This window comes from Octodon degus, unplaced genomic scaffold, assembly GCF_000260255.1.
Source record: "Octodon degus isolate 3935 unplaced genomic scaffold, OctDeg1.0 scaffold00314, whole genome shotgun sequence".
In the NCBI taxonomy this organism is placed as follows: Eukaryota; Metazoa; Chordata; class Mammalia; order Rodentia; family Octodontidae; genus Octodon; species Octodon degus.
In genome coordinates, this window is record NW_004524890.1 from 542,915 (window position 1) to 566,991 (window position 24,077).

The 24,077-nt window shown below is 37.5% G+C and overlaps 1 protein-coding gene and 1 pseudogene across 1 annotated transcript in view; both read right to left on the reverse strand.

Annotated features, from left to right (window-relative positions):
• Window positions 1–24,077, reverse strand: part of Fam120c (family with sequence similarity 120C) — a 362,539-nt gene that overhangs the window by 65,580 nt on the left and 272,882 nt on the right. Inside the window, exon 11 of the mRNA XM_004647578.3 lies at window positions 6,267–6,381. Within this exon, the coding sequence (XP_004647635.1) occupies window positions 6,267–6,381 (115 nt within the window). The remainder of the gene's footprint in view (window positions 1–6,266; window positions 6,382–24,077) is intronic.
• Window positions 11,100–12,056, reverse strand: LOC105741160 (annotated as a pseudogene).

Here is a 24,077-nt window from a genome sequence, read left to right on the forward strand (position 1 = left end):
GAACCTTGAAAATGATCACATTTATTGAATTAGAAACTATCTTCTACTATTTATTATATATAATATGTACACATAAAACTAGAAACAATTTAATGGCTGACATTATAATAATTAAATGATACATCTATATAAAATATTTATTAAAAATTTTAACACATAGAAAACATGTGCATGGGTGTTGTGGTGCACACCTGTGATCCATGCATTCAGGAGGCTGCTGCAGGAAGATTGCTGCAAGTTCAAGGCCAGCCTGGGCTACAAAGTGAGTTCAAGGCCAGTCTGAACTGCATAGTGAAACCCTGTCACAGAAAGATAGGTAGATAAAGACATATCCTCCAATATACTTTATTTTTTCCCTTTCATATAATTTAAATCATTTCTAGATTACTCAAATATCTAACGTACAATGTAAATGCTATGTAAATAGTTGTTATACTGCATTTCTTAGGGAATAATATCAGGAAATAAATTCTGTATGTCCAGTACAGATGCAAATTTATAAAAAAATAATTTTGATCTAGGGCAGTTAAATCTGTGGATGTGGCCACTGCAGATATAATTAGATAAAGAATATATCAACTATGTAGACTAAGCATAACAAAAGACTAAAAATCTGATCCTCAGCACCAGACACACACACACACACACACACACACACACACACACACACACCTGGAAAAAAGTAAAAATTTTCATAGTGGTTACCTCAATCTGGAAAGTTATAAGGCTTTAATAGAAAAAGAGTGATTACTTGCAAGCCCTCTCCTACGTATGATCTGGGATCAAAAGCTATTGTAGGCTCCCGCAATGCTGCATTTATTGCAAAAAAGAGCCACTCACTACTTGTCTTACACTGCTGTAATTTTTTCTTCATTGACTTAATATTGACAAGAATTTGTAAGATCTTTTCTTCTCTGTTGTTTTAGGGTGAGGTTTGGGGTTTGGGAGTTTGGAGATGGAACTCAGGACCTCTCGTATTCTAGGCAAACCCACTAACAGTGAGCTATATCTCCAGGTCCATTTTTTTTTCCTTTTTGAGAAGGGTTCTCAGTATGTTGTCTAGTCTCTTTTGAACTTTCTGGGGTCAGGCAATTCCCCCACCTCAGCCTCCAGAATATCTGGAAAGAGCAATGTGCACTACTGCACCTGCCTCAATTTAGCAAGTTTTCTTGGATTTGATTTTGTAGTTTATTTATCTTAGGGCCTCAAAGGAACATGGGTACTGAAATCAGGGAGGGATACTCTACATTAATGTTAAATATTGAATACTGTGCTAAATTTAAAATGTTTAAAATATGAGAAGCATATTAAAGACCCCACTACAATTGCATTGATATCCTTTTATGTCAAGTAGTTCTTTGTAATGCAATTGTGTACATTGACATTAGAACTATGTGTATACATAACTGTTATTTTTTTTGGTAAATGAAAAATTTACCAAAACTAAAGGAAATACCTTTAATAATAATATGTAGTGACCATCTTTGTTTCTTCTGATCAGATAAGTCAGCCAGATAAAATTATCAATAAAGAAACATCAGCATTGGAGCACACCATAGAACAAATCCATTTATCAGGTATCTTCAGTAGCTCATAGAACTTTCTCCAAAACAGAACATGTTTTAGGCCATGAAGCATGTCTCATCAAATACAAAGAATGAAATATTATTTTGGATCCTATAAGATCATAACAGAATAAAACTAGAAATCAACAGCATAAGAAACCATAGAAACTACACGAACATATGGATCATTCTTCAATGATCAATGGATTACACAACCAATCAATGAAGAAATTCAAAAATTCCTAGAATCAAACTATATGGTAATATAACATTTCAGAATCTGTAGATCACAATGAAATCAGTTCTAAGAGGGATGTTTATAGCTGTGAATGCCAGTATTAGTAAAACACAGTGATCACAAATAACTTAATAATTCTCCACAATGTCCTAGAAAAACAAGAGCAATTCAAGCCCCAACTAGAGGGAAAGAAAGCAGAAGGAAAGAAATTGTAAAGATCAGGATGGACATCAATGAAATTAAGAGCAAAATAATACAAAGGATCAATGAATAAGAGTCCTTTGAAGAGATAAAGAAGATTGATCAACAGGCCTAAGGGGATTTCACTGACCTTATCAGACCCAAAAGCTACACCTCTTGTTGCATAGGTCCTGCTTTACCTTGGTCTTAACCATCCAGCAGAAAAGTAAAAAAACGAAGTATAAGAAGTAAAGCCATGCTGTTATGTTGAGCTGTAGGGGACTCAGGTCAACAATTTCTGACAGTGCTAGTCAAGCAGAAGCCCCAATACTATTATGGACTACTGGACTCTTTTAGAATATTTTGCTGAGTTAACACACCTATAATATTTAAATGATGGAACTTAACAAAAAAAGGGGATACAGATGAATGTCTGTTTTGTATCTGTGTATTCAAAATGGTTAGGATAAATATATAGTTACATTCTCTTAATGAATAGAGGGATTTGTTGTAATAGTGTTTGTAAATAGGATATCATGTCTGCATGTTGTACAGCAGTTAATCACTAGGAAGAATGTATGCAATGTGTTAATTATTGAAACTGTCCTACCAATTTGATTTGAAACTTTCTCATTGCTGTTTATTTCTCAATAAAATTATGGAAAAAAAGAAATGGAAAGGGCAAAATTAATTAAAAGTGACATCACTGAAATCTATAGGATTGTAAGAAACTGTTTTGAAAAAGTATAATCCAATAAATTAGACAGTACAGAAGAAATGGACAAATTCCTAGATACATATGACTTATCAAAATTGAACCAAGAAAGTATAAAAAGCCCTAAATAGACCAATAATAGGCAATGAAATTGATGCAACAACCTTTCATGATAAAAATTGGAAAAAATATGTACAGGAAGACCTTACTTCAAACTGGTAAAAGCCATTTATGATAAACATATAGCCAATATAGCTGAATGGAAAAACAGAAAGATTCACTGAATTTCATTCTCCAATTGACAGAGTCTGTCAAAAAGAAGTATGTACACTTCTGGAAAAGAAAATAGTGTTTTCAGATGGTATTACTCTCACATGGGGGTCCCTAGAAGAGGTCATATATTGCAAAAAAAAAAAAAACCCAAAGCCCACTACACTAATGGCCTTTGGAGAAAAAACTGCAAACACATGTGTGGCAATCTCAGTGACCAAGGTTACCCAAGCAGCAGTTCGCCATCCTAACAAATTTTTGGAAGCTAATAGCCATCATTTTGAGCACCTCCTGTAATTGTAGAGGCCAAAGGTAACTTGTATTAATCTCATGATATCACAATAAAATTTGTATTAAAATATTTACATGTTTTTCTTGAAATGTGTATTTTTTGGCATACTCTGTAGTATGTGAAACTTTATTCAGATTAGGTGAGAGAAAGAAATAAAAGGTAAGGAAGAAGTAAACTTAGCTTTATTTGCAGATCACATGATCCTTTAAATAGAAGGCCAAAAATATTCCACCAGAAGACTCTCAGAGCTAATAAACAAGTTCAGCAAAATGGCGAGGTACAGAATAAATACATAAAAATCAATAGTATTCCTATAAACCAATAATGAATTCACAGTGAAAGAAATTAGGAAAATAACCTTTCACAACAGCTTCAAAACAAATACCTAGGAATCAGCCTATGGAGGTGAAAGGTTTCTATGATGAAAATTATAGTACTTTGAAGAGGACAACAGAAAATAAAAAGACATCTGTTGCACAGGCAGAATCAATATCCAGAAAATTGCCATATTATCAAAGAGATTTACAGATATAATAATATTTCTACCAAAATATCAACAACATTCTTTACAGAACTATAAAAAAATCTTAAAATTTATATGGAGCCCGAAGAGGCCCAAAATAGCCAAAGAAATCCTGAGCAAAATGAACAAAGCAGGAGGCATAACAATCCCAGATTCCAAGTTATAGTACAAAGCCATTTTAACAAAAACAGCATAGTACTAGCACAAAAATAAACAAGCAGACCAATGGAATAGGATAGAAGACATAGAAAAAAAATCCAATGTACTTCTAGACATCTGATCTTTGACAAAGCTGTCAAAAACATATGCTGGAGAAATGATAGCCTCTTTAACAAATGAATGCTGGGAAAACTGATTATCCACGTGCAGAACAATAAATCTAGACTCATGCCATTCATTCTCTGTTATAATCCAACCAAAATAAATCAAAGGCCTAGGTGTCAAAAGAGATATAAAAACACACACACAAAAAAATCCTGATGTTGCTGGAACATAACATAAAGGAAACACTTGACTCCATAGAGATAGGCAAGCACTTTCTGAACAGAACCCTAACAGTACAAGAAATACCAGGTACCAACAAATTGTATTATATTAAAAAGTATTTGCAAGGCAAAGGAAACAGTAAAGAGACAACATACAGAATGTGAGGAAAGGTTTGTCATCTATTCTTCTGCTAGAGGACTAATACCTAGAAAATACAAAGAACTCAAAAATTAAACCCTCCTCAAAATAAATGGCCAAATCAAAAACTGGGCAAAATATAGCCAGGTGTGGTGGTGAACATGTGTAATCCCAGCACTCTGGAGGCTGAGGCAGAAATATCACCATGAGTTCTACGCCAACCTGGGCTCTATATATTGAGTTCATAGCCTGTCTGAAATACATATGAGTCCCTGTTTTTTAAAAAAGGGCAAATGAAATGAACACATACTTCTTCAAAAACAGAAATTCGAATGGACAAGTACTGTATATAAAAAATATTCAGCATCATTAGGCATTAGGGAAATGCAAGTTAAAACAACTTTGAGATCCCATCTTATTCTAGTCAAAAGGGCTATCATCAAGAAAACAAAAAACAAAAAACGTTGGGCAAGATGTGAGGAAAGAGGAAATCTATATTGTCAGTGAGAATGTACAGTAATATTATCACTATAGAAATCAGCATGAAATCCTCAAAAAACAAAACACAGAAAATCATTTGAACTAGCTTTTCCTTTTTTGGGTACACTTCCAAAAGAATTAAAGTCTTCATTTCATACATATTCATGTTTATAGCAGTGCCATTTATAATAGCTAACCTATTTAAGTATCCTAGATACCCATCAACAAATGGATAAATTATATATATATTACACATATATATGAATTTACTCAGGTACAAAAAAGAACAAATTCCTATCATTTGTAGAAAAATGGGTGGATTTTGGTACCATAATATTAAGTGAAATAAGTCATGTCTTGATAGTTAAATATTACAGGATTTCTCTTATATGAGAAATCCAAAATATGAACAAAGAGCAAAGAAGAGGTGATAAGATACAGTGAGGCAAATGTTGGAGATGAGGATGGGCATTAGGGGAAATGGGCAAGGAGGTGGAGGGATAAGAGGATAAAAATGAACAAGATATTATCCATGTAAATAAATTTCCCAAAGCACATGTAAATATTATGCATCACAAGCATATATCAATAAAAAATTAGAAAAATATGTAAGCAATTATGTTGTTTTACATGGATTATTTTACTTAATATCTTCAGTAGCAAGGAAAAAAGGTAGAAAAATTACAGGGGGCTGGGGATCGTAGCTCAGTGATAGAGGACTTCCTAGTGTGCATGAGACCCTGAGTTGTTTTCCCAGTACAATAAAGACAGACACATGCGCAAGTTCATGTAATGAAGATAAGCCAGGATTCATATTCAAGTAAGCCCGATTTGAGAGTATACACTCTATACTACATTCTATTGCCTTTAGTTACATGGTAGACTAATTTATTCCTTATGCTTTTCTATATTTCCCCCTAATGCTCGATGCCTATTACTCAAGGGAAGGTTGTACATTTATTCAGAGACAAACAGGGACATTAGAATAGCTGTTGTAAAGTGTTTATGTGTCTCTATTGTACTGGGGAAAGAACTTAGGGTCTTGTGCATGCTAGGCAAGTCCTCTACAACTGGGCTACAATCCCTAGCCCCCCATAGTATGTAAGAGTCAGAATCCTTATCATGGTCTATAGAGCATGATCTATTTGCCTTTTACAATTTCAACTTTTGTATCCATTTTCATTCCTTAAGATAGGAACAGTGTCACAAGTAACTCTACCTAGTACCTGGTTTTGCTTACATACATAAAGTTTAGGCTAGAGTAAATTAAATGCTTACCTGAAGAACTTACTCTTCTCCCCAGTTCCAGGAAAGAAAGACCTAAAATAAGGCCAAAAGCTCATAAAAGTAACTTTTTAAAGGAGAGTGAACCAAGTCACCTTGAGTTCTTGGAGCTGATCTGGTTCATAAAGCTGGGTAGACACTGCCTGTGCAAGGAAGGTGTCTAATTCATGGCGATGGAGGATTCGGGTGCCAGGCCACTGAACCATGTACCTAGAAAGTAAAAGTATTACTGTGTTACAAAGCCTCATGTATTCATGTCACAAAAACTTATTACAATCTATCACTGGACAAATCCAAAGTTAGGTTTTGGCAACTCCAACAGAATCAAGAAAAGAATCTAAAGCCAAGCATGGTATGTACCCCTGTAATCCCAGTACTTGGGATGCTGGGGCAGGAAGATCATTGTGAGTTCGAGACCAGCCTGGGCTAGAAAGTGAGCCCAGCCTGAGCTGCATAGCAAGTTCCTGTCTCAAAAAGACAAAAAAAAACCCTCTCTACCTTTGCATGCTAGGCAAGTCCTCTACAACTGGGCTATAATCCCTAGACCCCCCATAGTATGTAAGAGTCAGAATCCTTATCATGGTCTTTCTTTTACTTTGATTATCTGCACGCTTGGTGGTAGGGGAGACATGTCTGTGCATCAGAAATGATAGGAGAATGCATTAAGTACTAAGATGGAAGAATGCACAGGTTGCTAGGAGCACACAGAAGACTCCCACAACTGTTAAGAATGAGGGAAGGTATTATGAAAAAGTGATTAAGAGCTGAGTTACAAGAGATCTGAAAGGGCCGGGGAGATGGCTCAGGAGAATACGTGCTTCCCTGGCAAGGGCAAGTGTCTGAGTTCAATCCCCAGTTCTGCCAGAGAGAGAGAGAGAGAGAGAGAGAGAGAGAGAGAGAGAGAGAGAGAGATCTGAAAATTTAGTGAGACTCTGAGTAGGGAAAGGATGCTTTAGGCTGAGAGAAGAGTATGTATAGAGGCATGGAGGGGTGATATGGCATGCATGACATACCTGTCTCAGTCTCACTGTAACTAAACATGTTTGGAGTGGTAACAGGCAAAATCAGAAAGTAGATCAGCTCATAGAGGGTCTCCAAACAAAATTATGGAGTTTGGATCTTTAGTCTGAAACTGTAGGAAGACATCTTAAGGATTGTTAGCAGGACAGGGATGTTGACTGACTCAGGGGAGAAAAGCCAACAAACATGGATACCATTTGTGAGGTGACTGAATTTGTAACCAAAGACAGACTGAACAAAGGCATTCAATAAGGACATGGGATAGTACAGGAGTCAAAACCACGATTATAAAAGAGATACATTCATAAAACTTGGTCATATAATTGTTCATGATAGTGGAGAAGAAACTCAGGGCCTCATGCATGCTAATCTAGGGTTCTACCACTGAGCTATATTCTTGGCCCTGCATACTTTTGCATGGAAAGGGAGTGAAGGGAAGAATTGAAGACTTAGAATTTTGGTTTGGTTGAATAGGGGAACATTTTCTAAGATACAAAAATCTACTAATTAAATAAAAAACTACTCACTGATATTTGAATGGATTGTCCATGAACTGAATATGCTTTATTGCTCTAGAAAACGAGAGTATAGAAACAGGAAGAAAAAGACAGAAGAAAAATACCACTATGTCAATAAAGTTCTATGCTTAGCTACTTGAATGCCCACAAGACAATGAACATACATAATGACTGGCATTGTGTAACATATGAAACTCAGCATTAAAGCAAGGGGTGGTCTTTTTTCCCTCTTAGAACTGTTTATTTCACCACCTCCCACTTGTAAAAATAAGTTTGCCCGAATACTAATGATTTTAATAGCTCCGACACTGCACATTTAGCTCTTCATTTCAAAATAGTGCTGATTTCTGCTTATTTTTTATATTTTTATATTTGTACATTTTAGATATACAGAATAAAGCTGGTTATATAGCTCAGTGGCATAAATGACTGCCTGGCAAGTGCAAGGTCCTGAGTTTGATCCCCAGTACCATAAATAAACAAATATAGATTTACATAATAACATGAATCATGAGGTGCTTCATCCTGTACATGACATACCTTGCTGTTTCTTTTTATCCCATTCCCTTCCCCTTGTTTTGACCCCTCTTTTTTTATTTACATGAGCTTTGTTTCTATTTTTTTCCTTCTATTCTTTTTCCCCCCATCCTTTTCTTCCTTTCCTCATACCCCCTCCCTGGTTCTCTTCACTTGAACATTTTCTAAGTACTTCCAAATATCTAGTATACATTCTGTCTTTATTCACACTTCTGATTTCTCACACCAGGGAAACCATGAAATATTTACATATTGTGTCCAGCTGATTTCACTTCAAGAGTAAGGTGTAAAGGTGCATCAGTTTAGACAGAAATATCTCAAGGTCTTATATTTATCTATATTTCCTATATTTAAAATACTCATAACAGGGCTGGCCAAATAGCTCAGCGGATTAAAGTGCCTGCAAGCAGGCGCAGGGTCTGGGGGTTCAATCCCTGGGCCTGCTGTGCTGTCCCCACCCCCGGGGTGTGCTGAGCCAGCAATTGAGACTGGGCATGGTGGCACACGATTGTAATCCCAGCTCTTGGGAGACTGTAAACAGGAGAATCACTATGAGTCCAATCTAATAGTGAGACCCTGAACACCCTGAAGACCTTTCCCTAAAATACTAAATAAATAAAATACCTATACCATTTTTACCCATTCAGTGGTTGATGGGCATTTAGGCTCTTTCCAATATCAAGCTATTATAAACTATGCTGCTATAAATATGGAAATATTGCTGTGGTATGATGCTTTTAATACTTTACAGTGATCCAAAGAAGGGGAATACCTGGGTCATATGGAACCTCTGGTGCTATTTTTGTGTAGAATCTCCACACTGATTTCCACAGCAGACTTTCTTTTTTTCTTTTTCTCTCTCTTTTTTCTTTTTTTGGTATTTAGTACAGAGTCTCACTATGCAGCTTGGACTCATAGTGATCCTCCTGTTTTCAGCCTCCCCAGCACTGGCATTACAAGTGTGCACCACCACACCGGATCTTGGTGACTGGCTCAGCGCATTCAGGGGGGTGGAGCTGGTGCAGCTTGTGGAAAATCCCAGTGTTGTTTTAAGCAGCATCTCTTGAATGACCAGTCATGTTGAACATTTTTTCATACATTTATCTGCCATTTTTACTTCTTCATTTAAGAAGTATCTACTCATTTGAGATGCCCATTTTTGGATTGGGTCTTTAAATTTGGGGAGGCCTGATTTTTTTTTCTTTGAGTACCTATTCTAGTCCTTGGTCTGAGGAACAGCTGGCAAAAAAATTTTCCCACACTGTGGGTTGCCTCATTGCTCTATTGGTAGTTTCTTCTGCTGTGCAAAAGTACTTAATAAAATGAAATCCCTGTTGTTGATTCATTGTGATTTTTGCTCTGCAATTCAGGTTTTGTTCATAAAGTCTTTGCCTATACCAATATTCTCAAGAGTCTTTCAGCAGATGTAGTGTTTCTGCTTTAATATTTAGATCTTCAATCCTTTTCAATTTTGGTTTAATGTGTGTTGAAAGACATGGGTATAGTTTTAATCTTTGGCATGTGGAAAGCCAGTATTTCCAGCACCATTTATTAGAGGGTATCTTTCTTTCAGTGAAAGTATTTGGCTCCTTGGCCAAAGATAAGGTAGCTGACTCTGTCTGGATTTGTTTCTGCATCTTTTACTCTGTTCCACTGATTCTTGGGTCTGTTTTTTTTTCTCCTAGCAGTACCATCCTATTTTTATCACACTAGCTCTGCAATATAATTTCAAGTCAGAGATTGCACCCTGCCTTGCCTTTGTTGCTTAGAATTCCTTTTACTATTCTAGGTCTCCTCTGGTTCCAATGAACTTTAGGATGTTTCTAATACTTTGAGATATGCTATTGGAATTTTCATCAGGATTGCATTAAATCTGTAAACAATTGTGGGAGTATGGCCATTTTCACAATGTTGTTTCTTCCTACCCAAGAACAAGGGATGTCTTTCCATTTTCTGATATTCTCCTTGAGCTCCTCTTTCAGAGTACTGTAGTTTTCAATGTAAAGATTTTTTGCTTCCTTTGTTAGATTGATTCCTAGGTATTTCATTTTGGGGGGTGGTATTGTGAAAGATGTCGTGTCCCTAATTTCTCAGTGAGTTTGTTATCTGTGTACAGGAATGGTATTGATTTTTGAGTGTTTACTTTGTTGTATTCAGCTACTCTCCAGAATTTAGTTATTAAAACTAGAAGTCTTTTGGTGGAGTTTCTGGGGTCTTCTACATAGAGTATCATGCCATCTGCAAATAAGGGTAACTTAACTTCTTCCATTCCTATTCTTTTTTCTTTTTTTTTTTTTTTACAAAACCAATGTTTATTCCTGGAGTCCAATAAAATATTTAAAAATATTATGGTTTACTATATAAATATATGTGTTATTATCCATAGCATTATAAAAGGGAAATCACTACCAGGTTTCACATTTTATTGTTATTTCTGTTTGGTAGCTTTCAGAGAAGAACCTGGCTATCAAGAGAAGTACAGAAATAGGTCCAGGTCTTCTCTTCTACCATGACACAGCTGCCTTCTGTATTCTGACAGGTTCAGCCTACTGCTGCTGTCTGCACAGAGTACTTATCAGGTTTGTCAAATATACCAAACAGAGCGGAGAGCTACAGCACTTCAAGGGTAAGAATCAACTGTTATATAAAGACTTCTAAGCCTAGGATCAGGGAAACTTAACAGTCTGAGAGAACTTCACTATGGCTAAAACTGAGAAGCATTAGAAACAAATATCGATCATTTTACATAAGATTTACAATCATTTTACATGAAATTATAGATTCAAAGTGTCTAATAACATCAAATATGTCTCAGATGCCACAGATATATATAATCTTAAGAACCAAGAGCAATTCATTTACAAAGATTTTTACTTGGCCGGGAGTTGAGTCAAGAAACAACACATCAAGTAACAATTAACGAAGACCTGACTGGTAGTCTTCCGAGTCATTTCATACAAAGGAATCACCAGAGCAGCTCCTGATTCTCAGGCTAGCCAGATGATCTTTGAGTGTCCTGCCACTGACCAGGACATACATTTTACCAGAGGGGTCTGGGCAAGGAGCACCATGCAACAGCCCCATTTGAGTCTCAGCATCCAGCCTCCTAGGCCCTGTCTACCTTATACAGATTCTTCACAGCTGTGGATGATGCGTCAGCTTCTTTCTTTTTTTTCTCCGCCTTTGTCACTTTTCCTTTTCTCCTCCTCTGGTGACTCCTTTTTCTCCTCTTCTATCTCCTCCTTTCTTTACTTTCTCTTCTTCTCCTCCACTGTCAGCTCCTTCCATTACTCCATGTTCTCCTCCCTTCACTCCTTCTTGGTCATGAATACTGATATAAACCGCTTTGTTACAGCTTTCTCAGTTCTGAGCAATTTCAATGGCAAAAAACTGTATCCTGGGGGCAAAGATTGTATTCTCTGTGTAGCCCTGAGAACAATCCAGCCACAACAAAGTACCATAGTTGTAGTCTTCTACAATACCATCAAACTTCAGACAGAATGGCCCCCACTTCTCTTTAGCTGATTCTGATTTGAGTTCTGCCGGGTCCAACACATCTACTTTGAGTTTCTCAAAATGTTCCCAAAATTCAGAGTAGATCTGATCATCCACTTTCCTGAGTTTCAGGAACTGCGGGTCAACTGAGGAAATCAGCTTATACTACACTTCAGCATGCTGCATTGCTCTCATAGCCTAGGCCAACTCAGTATCTGGATCGTTGCCGTAAGACTCCGCTGGGAGAGAGAGAGCACTTGCCACAGATGCCGCCTCCCTGGAAACCGGCTCATCCATGCCACAGGTTACCTCCATGTTGCAGCCAAGCTCCATTCCTATTCTTACTTCTTTTATTTCTTTCTTTTATCTAGTTCCTCTTGCTACTGTTGACTGAACTACATTGAGTAAGTGTGGTGATAGTGGATGTCCTCATCTTGCTCCTGATTTTAAAGAAAAAGCTTTCAGTTGTTGACAATTTAGTATGATGTTGGCGCTAGATGGTTTTTATCAGATTGAGATAAAGATTATCTGTTCCAATTTTCTGTTGCCATGCCTCGGTGTAGGACTGTGTCAAATGCTTTTGCACATCTATTGAGATGATCATACGGTTTTTGTCCTTGGCTGTTAATATGGTGCATTACATATATTGGTTTATGTATGTTGAACCATCCCTGCAACTTTGGGATGAAACTTACATGGTCATGGTGTATATTTGTTACGGTATGTGTCTAACTTTCCCCCCCAAAGCCTCAGGTAGGTCATGGGACAGATGCAGCTGGAGGAACAGCAAGTACCTTGAGGGGTGGGGCCAAAGAGGTGTAAACCATTAAACTGACTGCACACACTGCCCCACCTCCCACCCCCTGGCTGCAGTATCTCAGATGTATGGAGCAGGTCATCCTGGATATGGTGGCACCCCAGCCTCTCCTCTAGACCCTGTACAGTAGGGGGGCGTCTGCGATTGTGGCTGCCTACAGTTAAGACTCTGGGGTCCTGCTACATAAGTGAGGCTGTTTTAAACTATGAAATATCCAGTAACTATGAGTAAATAAACCTTTCTTTCCTTCATTTTGAGTGTTGCATATTTGTCCCAGCAACAAAAGAAGAGTAACTAAGACAATATTTTTGGTTATTGCTGCATTCCATTTGCCAGTATGTTATTAAGGATCTTTGCATCTGTGTTCATTAGGGAGACTGGCCTGTACTTCTCTTTTTTGGTTGGACTGTTGCCTGGTTTTGCTATCAGGGTAATGTTTGCTTCCAGGAATGAATTTGAGAGTCTTGCTTCCCTTTCAATTTCATTAAAGAGCTTGAAAAGTGGTGACATTAGAACTTCTCTAAATTTCTTGTAGCATTCAGTAATAAGTCCCTCAGAACCTGGGCTGATCTTTATTGATAGGAGTTTAATTATTTAATCTTCAATTTTATTGAATGATGCTAATTTATTTAGAATTTGTATATCTTCTTGATTCAGCTTTGATAATTCATATCTAGGAATCTGTCCATTTCTGTGCTTTCCATCTTAGAATATAATTTCTTGAAGTGGTTATTGATGATCATCTGGATTTCTGTAGGATCTGTTGTGATTTCACCCTTTTTATTCCTAACTGCATCAATTTGAGCCTAATCTTTCCCTTTTTTGATAAGGTTATCTAATGGTTTGTCAATCTTTAATCTTTCAAAAAACCAACTCTATGATTCATTATTCTTCGTACTGTTTTCTTAGTCTCCATTGCATCACTTTTTGTTCTGATTTTTTAAGTTCCTCCCTCCTCTGAGCTTTGGGCTTGTCCTGCTCTTCTTTTTCTGAAAGCTTGTGATTCAACAATTAGGTCATTTATTTATGCTTTCATTGTTTTTTTTCTTTCCTCTCTCTTTTTCTTTTTTGCGGTACCAGGGATTGAACTCGGAACCTTGTGCTTTTGAGGCAGGCACTTATGCCACTGAGCTATCTCTGCAGCTTGCACCATTTTCTGATATGAGAATTCCCCACTATAAATTTCCCTCATAGCACTGCTCTCATTGCATTCCAACATTCTGGTGTGTTATATTGGCATTATGATTTAGTTGTAGAAACTGTCTAATTTCTTCACTTGTTTGGTAGGTTGTTAATTAAGTTTCATGAATTTGTGAAATTTTTGTGGTTTCTTTGTCCTTGATTTCCAATATCATTGCACTATGGTCTGATAATGTCCACAGGATCATTTCAATTCCTTTGCATTTACTTAAGCATGTTCTCTCAGCTAGTGTGTGTTCAATTTGGAGAATGTCCCATGTGCAACTAAGAAGAATGTATATTCTGCAATTGTGAGGTAGATCACTCTGGAGACATCTACTATGTCCATTTATTTAAAAAGTTGGTTCAGTTCTGATATTTCTGTGTTTAATTTTTTGTAATGATCTACTTGTGACAATGGGGTATTAAGGTCCCCCATTATAATTGTATTTGTACTTATTTTATTTTTCATGTCTATTAATATTTTATATAGCTGGCTGCTCTGATATTTGCTGCAATATATATTTATGATTATTATTTCTTCCTCATGGATTGTTCCCTTTATAGGGATGTATTTGTCTCTCTTAGTCAGCCATGACCTAAACACCATTTTGCCTGGAAATGGAAGAGCTATCACTACATTTTTTTGGGCTCCTATCACATGGGGTATTGTTTTCCATTAGTTGACTTTCAGTCTATGAATTACTTTTTGAGTTAAATGTGTTTTTTGTATGTAGCATATTGTTGGATATTGCATCTTTGTCCATTCTGCCAGACTGTTTCTTTTATTAGTGAATTAAGACCATTAACATTCATGGTTATAATTGTTTGTACTGACTTATCCTCATCTTATTATTTTCCTATTGTTGATTCCCCTTTTTTCAACCTTTGTCAAATTACTTGGTCCTGAATTTGTTTGGTTGTTCTCTGTCATGTAAGTATCTTACTTCTTCATCAATTTTGAAAGATATTTTTGTGGGGAACATGAAACTGGGTTGGAGATTGTTTTCATTAGGGCTTGAAATACTGTACTCTAAGCTCTTCTTCTCTTGAGGGTTTATGCTGAGAAGTCTGTTTTAATTGTGATGTGCTTTCCTTTATGGGTGATTATCTTATTTTCTGTAACAGCTTTTAATATTCTATTCTTTTCTTGAATTTCTGGAATCTTTTATTTTGTATTTGGTATGGGGTGTTACTATGCAGCTTGGACTCATAGTGATCCTCCTGTGTTCAGCCTCCCCAGCACTGGGATTACAGTCATGTGCCATCACACCCTGTCTTGGTGGCTGGCTTGATGTGCCTGAGGGTGGGGCTAGTACAGCATGTGGTGCTGGGATTGAACCCCGGTCCCTGCACTTACCTAAGAAAGTGCTTAGTAAATTTCTGGAATCTTGATTATTATATGCCTTGGTATAACTTTTTTTTGATCATGGATAACTGGAGTTCTACATACATGTCTCACTTACCTATATATCAGATTCTTTTTTCAGGCTTGGGAGGTTTTCTGCTGTTACTTCTGTTAACAGGTTTTTTATATCATCTGGGCTATCTCTTTTTTTGTCTTGAATTTATTGGGGATGAATATTTGATGCCTAGTTGTCTTAGCCCCTGGTTCATTGGCAGTGTGGCCTATGATATGACCTATAGGCAATCTCAGTCTTGGCATACCATGAAGAACAACCAATTAAACAATTATGTTACCTTTCCTAAAGAAGTAGAATCAGCAATAACAACAGCATCAAACACAGCCTAAAAAATGACAAACTGGGGTAACTGTTAAATTATCACCTTTAACCACATGAACTATATTTGTAGTTAAATAAGAAAATCTAATACCAATAAAAATGTATATAGTAAATATGACCTCAATATAGGCATTTTACCGTGAGGGGAGAATATTGGGAGAAATAGAGAAATAAAAAAAGAGGGAGAGATTAGGAGCAAGGCTGAAAGACTGGAAGAGTACCTACTTTGGGAAACTGGTGAAGAAAGGTGAAGGGAAACAGAGAAGTCAAACAAAGAGAACAGAATACTAAGTACAAAAATTAGAAACAATGTTCACACTCATATAAAAATAAAATAATGAAAAAAAAACAAAAACAAAAAATAATCAGAAAGGGAAAAATATATAAGAAGAAAAAAATGTCCACTTCAGGGTGTGTATCTGCTGTCACTGGTAGATAGTGTTGATCAATCACAGAAAGCTAGCCATAGATTTATTGTGCTGGGGTGGATAATCCCAGTAAACCTTCATCTTTAGTTCTCCTGAAGTTCAAGTTTGTTTCTGGCCATGAGGCTTGTACCTGATTTGTTTAGCCTGCAACACCTGGTGTGCTTCCTTCTGGCTTGACCTTGGCTCTCCATTGGATTAATTTGGCTCCTTGATCTCCTACTGACTTTAACTCATTTCCATCTTACTGTAACATTGGGCACCATTAGATGGAACCAGCCCACAACTTCTGTAACTTTCAAGCTCAATTGGCCCCTTTCCAAAATGGTAACCAGCCAATCTCCCTCTCCTGGTGGACATTTGAACCTGAGTAACTCACCAGCCACCACCATATGCTGTATCCACTGTTCCATTCCACTGGTGCATCTCTCTCTGGAGGCCTCTGGGGTTGCCAGTATTCCTTGTAGGTCTGCAGGTTTTGGCTCCCCTCCCACACAATGAGTCAGGGCTCAGGGACAAAGCACTGCTTGTCACCTCCTTCTTCTGTGCTGAGGCCTCTTCATTTTCATGGGGTTCAATACTTTCTTCAGATCCTTGCTGGGTCCCTAAGGCCCACCTCCCTCCTTCTTCTGTTCATCACATTGCTATATTCCAATCTTAGACTGTTCTTCTACTGTTCATCACTCCATCATCATCCCAGAAATTGGTCTTTTCTGAGTGGTACATAGGATGTGTTCCTGGGGATTATGACCCAAATACTACTACTACAATAAAGGAGCACAGTAGCCAGACAGTGTGGCTTGAACTCTAGGAACCTGTCTGAGATACTGTTTCCTCACCTGGAATGATCAAAGTATCCTGGATAGTGCCACAATAATTATTCTTTCTTGAGGCCCAGACTTATTTCTTTGAATTCCAGGAAGATTCTGAGATGACAGGATGTGATAATAAACCCTACTGATTCTTTAGGAACAAAATTCTCAATGATTGGACACCTTAGGGCCCACAAAATCTCTTTGCCCAAAATACTTTTTTAATTTTTTAATTTTTTTTTTTTTGGCGGAACTGGGGATTGAAATCAGACCCTTGTGCTTGCCAGGGAAGCATTTATTATACTGAGCCATCTCCCCAGCCACCCAAAATACTTTCTTTCTCCTTCTGTACTTTTTTCACTTGGAAAATTTATTCATATTTTATGATTTGATTTATATTTTGGGGGAGAATGAACCAGGGGTCTTCATGACTGAATCATCTTTCCAACTCCTTTAATTCACTATGCAGCTTGGACTCATAGTGATCCTCCTGTTTTCAGCCTCCTCAAGGCTGGGATTACAGGTACATGCCACCACACCTGGTCTCAGTGGCCCACTCAGTGCACTGGGAAGCGGGGCTAGCAAGACATGTGGTGCTGGGGATCGAACCCTGGTCCCTGTGCTTGCCTAAGCAGGTGCTTAGTTTGCTGAACTATCTCACCGGTCCTTAGTCTTTTTTTTTTTTTTTGGCGGTACTAGGGATTGAACTCATGACCTTGAACTTGCCAGGCAAGCACTTATTGTACTGAGCTATCTCCGCAGCCCTAGACAGAGTCTTGATAAATGGCCCTGGTGAGACTCAAAACTTGCAACCTTCCTGCCTTAGCATCCCTCAGAGGTGAGATTACAGGCATGTAGCACTGCATCTGACTTGTTTTATATTCTTTGAAGGTATATTATTTAGCAGATAATTCATAGCTTATAACTTTTTATAAATACATAAAATATTTTTAAATGTCTTTTGCCTTAAAAATAATTTTGTATGCTATATTGTTTCTATCTTGTAGTTCATTGATTTAACTTTGTTCATTTCTTGAACATTTTCCTTTTTTCTTTTGGTCTTTTTTGAGACAGGTTTTCACTATGCAGTTTAGGCTGGCCTTGAACTCACTTTGTAGGCCAGGCTGGGCCTGAACCCATAGTGAGCCTCCTGCCTCAGTTTCTTCAGTGCTGGGATTACAGGTGTGCACTGACATGCCTGACATTTTTTTTTTTTGGTAAACATTTCCATCTTAATGGTTGGCAAAATGTAAAGCAAAAATAGAAGAAAATGAACACAAGTACAATCAAACTACCACTTGTAAAATATACTTAAAATCTGCTTAAAGCCAGAAATTTGAAAAATAAATAAGGATTAAATGTTTGATTTTGCAAACACTTTTTTTTTGGTATTTAGTGCAGGGTGTTCAGAGTCTTACTACATACATTGGACTCATGGTGATTCTCCTGTTTTCAGCCTCCCAAGTGCTGGGATTACAGGCATGCACAACCATGCCCAGTCTCAATTGTCATCTCAGTGTGCCCTGCTGGTGGGACTGGCACAGCATGCCAGGGATTGAATCCCAGCTATTGGGCTCTGCCTTAGCAGGCGCTTTAGTCTGCTGAGCTATCTAGCCAGCCTGGAACAAATGCATACTGTTTTCAAGTGCTCAGATGATTTTGCATTAGGCCTAGAACTTTGATAGTTTGCCCCTGAAAATTTTTGCTTATTATCTGTATTTGTTCAGAATTCTGTATTATAGTACAAGGTATAGAGTAGATACTGATAAATTGCAGAGAATAACTGAATGTACCCATCAGGTCATGCCAAAAACAATCAAACACACACACACACACACACACACACACACACACACAAATCTTCTAAAGTATAATTCTACCAGTCATATCTTGAATGCCATGTAAAAAAATTTGACTTCAAGAAGTGAAGTGTGGGAGACAGGTAAGCATATACCAAAGAGTATGATTTTACAAATTGTTCTGGGGACTCTAAGGATTTATTGAGTAAATATACCTCAGAAATTTGGAGAACATTCTATAAGAGGAGAAAATCCTGCTGGGCATAGTTGCACATACTTATAATCTGAACACTAGGGAGACAGAGGTAGGAGAACTGCTATGAGTTCCAGGCCAGCCTCAGCTACATGAGTGAGTTGAAGGCCAACCTGAACTGCATAATGAGTGTGTTAAAAAAACAAAAAGAGGAAAAGCTTAATTTGCTAGAGATTAGAGGTTTCTGTTTAATTTAGTCTAGACTTTAATGTCAGTATGAAATTAAATATCTAACAGTCTAATGCATGATAGAGTGGACACAAAGTAAATGTGTTGAACAAATGAGTCAATGTAAGGATTTTATAAAGCAAATGCTGAGCTTCATCTTTGAGTCAGCACTGCTGTTCAGCTAGCATTGACTGGATTTTGAGACATAAAATATATAGAATGCAATGAGTCAGAGGAATATGAGGCTGTGAAATAGGATACCAGGAAATGATGATTATTTAACCAATATTTAGTGATATCCAATGCATGATGTTTGTGTGTGTGTGTGTGTGTGTGTGTGTGTGTGTGCGTGTGTAACCAGGGACTGAACTCAGGCCCTTGTGCTTGCCAGGGAAGCATTTATTCTAAGGAGCCATCTCCCTGGCCCCAATTTTGAGACATAAAATATATAGAATACAATGAGTCAGAGGAGTATGAGGCTCTGAAATAGGATGCCAGGAAATAATGATTATTTAACCAATATTTAGTGATACTCAATGGATACCTTTTTTTGAATGTCATTTAAAATTAAAAGAAATGGAGTGAAAAGAAATACTATCAAATTTTAAAGCATATGTAAAATTTAAATTAGTATGCTATTAAAATAAACACAGAATAAATGGGATAGAAACAGGCCTTTATAAGTATGAGAATTTAGTACTATATCTGATAAAAGAGGAGTTTCCCAAATGTAAGGTAAGAATTACACCAAAAATGGTTCAGCTACAAATAGTAACCAAGAATGGCTGTTGTGCTGGGCACTATGCTAAATGCTTTTACATGGTTGTCCTCCTTTATTTTGTATAGACTTTTAATTTATAGGTAGAGTTATACCCATTGTAGAGATAAGCAAACTCAGTGCCTTGCAGTTGCCAGGCAGTTGCTTCTGTTCCTGAGCTATATCCCCAGCACAACATGTGCTATTTTGCAAATTACATTCTTTCATTGGGAATTTTCTCTGACAAAACTATACTGGTACGTATTTCCCTAAGAACTTCCTCAAACTCAATGTCAAAATGACACCATTATTAGCTGGGCCAGGTGATACATGGCTATAAGGCTGGAGCATGAAGATCTATGCAAGTTAGAGGCCAGCCTGAATCACAAGGCAAGACCCTGTCTCAAAATAAAAACCTGATTATTATCAGCAGCAGTTCCTTTATTGTGCATACTACACACAAGTATTGCATATTTTCCTTTATGCAGCAAATGCCAGTATAGGCTATTCATATGTATAAAATTTAGTAAATGTCTCTGATATTTTAGACACCTTACTAGGAACTTTATATACATATCATATAGTGAAAAAGAATTCAAGCATGGAGGCTGACATCTTAAGCTGGAATTGAGGTTTTACTATTTTTTTCTGTGAGATTCTAAAACTACTTTAACTGCTAGGATATTCAGTTTGCTTATCTCTACAATGGGTATAATTCTATCTATGAGTTAAAAGTCTATACAAAATAAAGGAGGACAACCATGTAAAAGCATTTAGCATAGTGCCCAGCACAATAACTATTCTTGGTTACCACTTGTAACTGAACCATTTATGGTATAATTCTTACCTTACATTTGGGAAACTCCTCTTTTATCAGATATAGTACTAAATTCTCTTACTTATAAAGGCCTGTTTCTATCCTATTTATTCTGTATTTATTTTAATAGCATACTAATTTAAATTTTACATATGCTTTAAATTTTGACAGTATTTCTTTTCACTCCATTTCTTTTAATTTTAAATGGCATTTACAATTTTATTCTTTTTTAACAATGTATTTGGGGGGTTGGGGAGGTAACTCAGTAGAATAAGCGCTTGTCTGGCAAGCTCAAGGGCCTGAGTTCAATCCTTGGTTCTGCCCCCCCCAAATATATATACATATATATGTTTGGTACAGTGTCTCTCTATGCAGCTCAGACTCATTGTGATCCTCCCGTTTTTTTCAGCCTCCCCAGTGCTGCAATTACAGGCGTGTACCACCACACCTGGACTCCGTCACTGGCTCAGCATGACCTGGGGGCAGGGCTGGTGGGGCATGTGGTACCGAGTTTTGAACCCCAGTCCTTGTGCTTGCCTAAGCAGCTGTTTAGTCTGCTGAGCTATCTTGCCTACAATTTCATTCTGATTATAAAAGTTTATGTTTATTCTCATTCAGCAAATATAAGTGCTAAGAGAAAAAAATGTATAAAGGCAAAAATAAGATGCTGAAATTCATACCATTATCATTCATTCAGAAATTATCACAGTTAAGATTGTTATGATTTTGGCTTCTTTCCTCCTAGCAAGTCAAATGTTAATTTTTTCTTTCATATTATATACAGAATATTGTATCTACTTTATTTTATTCAACATGACATATTTTTCACTTTTTTCTTTTGAGGTAGGGTCTTACTAAGTTGTCCAGCCAGCTTGAACAAACTATGTAGTCCAGGCTGGCCTCAAACCTATGGTGATGAACAAGCATGGTGGCACATGCCTGTGATCTCAGCACTTGGGAGGCTGTAGCAGGAGGATCACAGTGAGTTTGAGGCCAGTCTGGGCTACGTGGTGTGTTCAAGGCCAGCTTGTACTGCATAGTGAGACTTTGTCTCAAAGTGAAAGGTTTAAGATATAATTTAAATACAAAATCTTTCCATTATAACAGCACCATAATTCAATGAGTTTTAGTAAATTAATAGTGCAACTATCACAACTGAATTTTTGAACATTTACACTGTAAATTAAGAGTAGTGGGGCCGGGGAGATGGCTCAGTAGGATAAGTGCTTGACTGGCAAACACAAGGATCTGAGTTCAATCCCCGGTTCCAACAAAAAAAAAAAAAAAAAAAGAGTAGTGCAACTGTCACAATTAAGTTTTCGAATATTTACACTGTCCTCAACAGGTCCCTCATGTGCAGGATATCATTCTCACCCTAGAACGAACACATAAATCTAATTTCTATGTCTATAGGTTTGTCTGTTTGTATTTTCTTTTTCTTTTTTCTTTTTGTCTTTGAGACAGGGTTTCACTCACTATATAGCCCAGATGGCTTGAAGTCAAATTGATCCTTCTGTCTCAGCTGGGATTATAGGCCTGTGCCACCTCGTCCAGCCATAGGCATTTCATACGACACTGTGCTTATCCATTTACCAGTTGATAGATTATTTTAACCTTTTGGCTACTATAATTACTGCTTCCATGAATATTTGTGTGTGAGGTTTTTCTATAGGCATTATCTTTTCATGTTCTTGGAGAGATGATTAATGAGGGAATGAAATGAGTCATATGATTTATTAATTTTTAAAAAAATAAAATGCCAAACCAGGGCTGGGGATGTATCTCAATGGTAGATCCACATGCCTAGCATATGCAAGGTCCTGGGTTCATCCTCAGCACTGCAGAATTTTTTCTTCAAGGAAAACTAACCTTCAAAGTAGCTATACCATCTCATTTCTACCAGGATTGTATGAATGAATTTGTTTTTTTGAGACAGGGTCTCCTTATGTAGCTCTCGCTGGCTTTGAACTCACAGCAATCCTTCTGCATCAGCCTCCCATGTGCAGGGATTACAGGCATATGTCATCATGCCCAGCTTAGGAGGAATTTTTGTTTCTATTATTCTTTTTATTATATTATAAATACATGGCTATTTCATTATAGTTTAATTTTGTATTGCCTTATAATTACTGAGCTTGACAATTCTTTTATATATTTGTATTTCAGTCCTGCATCTTCCTTGGTGAAATGTCCATTTGTATGTCTTACTCATTTTAAAACTGTGCTGTTTTCTAGAGTATTAAGAGTTCTTTATATATTCTGAATACAAATTCCTCACCAGACATATGATTTGTAAATATTTATCCTATCTGTGTCTTTTTAAAAATCGTTTTGTTTTGTTTTTATTTTTTTTTGGATGGGGGCCATTGAGAAATAGCAGTCAAAGCTGACCTTCAACTTGCTATATAGTACAACTTAGGCTGACCTTGAATTCAATCTTCTTGCCTCTGCCTCCTTAGTGCTGAGATAAGAGACATGTGCCATCATGTGTGGCTCCTTTTCAGTTTCACAGTGGTGGCTTTTAAAATGCAAGCAAGCTTTGTACAGTGTTTTCCTCAAATCCAACACATATATTGAATGAGTTGTGCTTTGGCTGTTGTATCTAAGAAATCTATGCCCAAACCAAAATCAAGAAAGTACTCTCTTGGAGCTTGGGAGATAGCTTAGTGCTCTAAGCATCTGCTTGGCAAGTGCAATGACCCAGGTTTGATCCCTGGTATGGAATGCTATCCTGGGCCCCACGCTGTGCTGGCCACTGAAACTGAGTGTGGTGGCACACACGTGTAATCCCACTGCTGGGGAAGCTGAGACACGAGGATCACTATGAGTCTGAACTATGTAGAGAGACCCTGTATCAAATAAATAAAAGAGTAAAAAAAAAAAGAAGAAGAAGAAGGAGACCACTGGGGCCACCGGATCTTGAATTGACCCAGAGCCCAGGTCCAGCCAGTGAGAGGACCTGGGGCCGTCGGATCCTGAATTGACCCAGAACGCAGGTCCGGAGTGTGAATGAGACCACCCGAGGCCCACTAGATCCCCATTTGACCCAGAGTGCAGGTCCAGCGCAGAACCCTTCAGTAGAACTCCCTGCAAAGAGGCTAGTAGCAAGACCCACCCAGCTGACTAAGGAACAGAACATCTTGCCAGAGTGACACAAAGGATTCAACTCCAACTGCTGCAGCAGAAAGAAGCGGAGCACAGCAGCCAGATCCAAACAACACCCACCTGGAGGAATCTGAACTTCACAGATCTGGATCTGGTGCCAAGGTAATAACTCTATCTAAGCTCTACACCAAAGGTCAGAAGACAGTAGTACACAAAATGACAAAGAGAAGGAACAAAATGCAGTCTCAGGCTCGGAGTCGACCCAGTGCAATTGCAGAAGACACTAGCACTGAGGAAACTGGAAATCACACACCTGATATCTGTGAAATAATAGTGTTGGAAATAAAGAAACAAATGAAGAAAGGTATAGAAGAAATCAGATCAGAAATAATTTCTGAACTAAAAGAAGTAGTGATAACTATAATCAAAGAAGTATTAGGGGCCAGGGAGAGGGCTCAG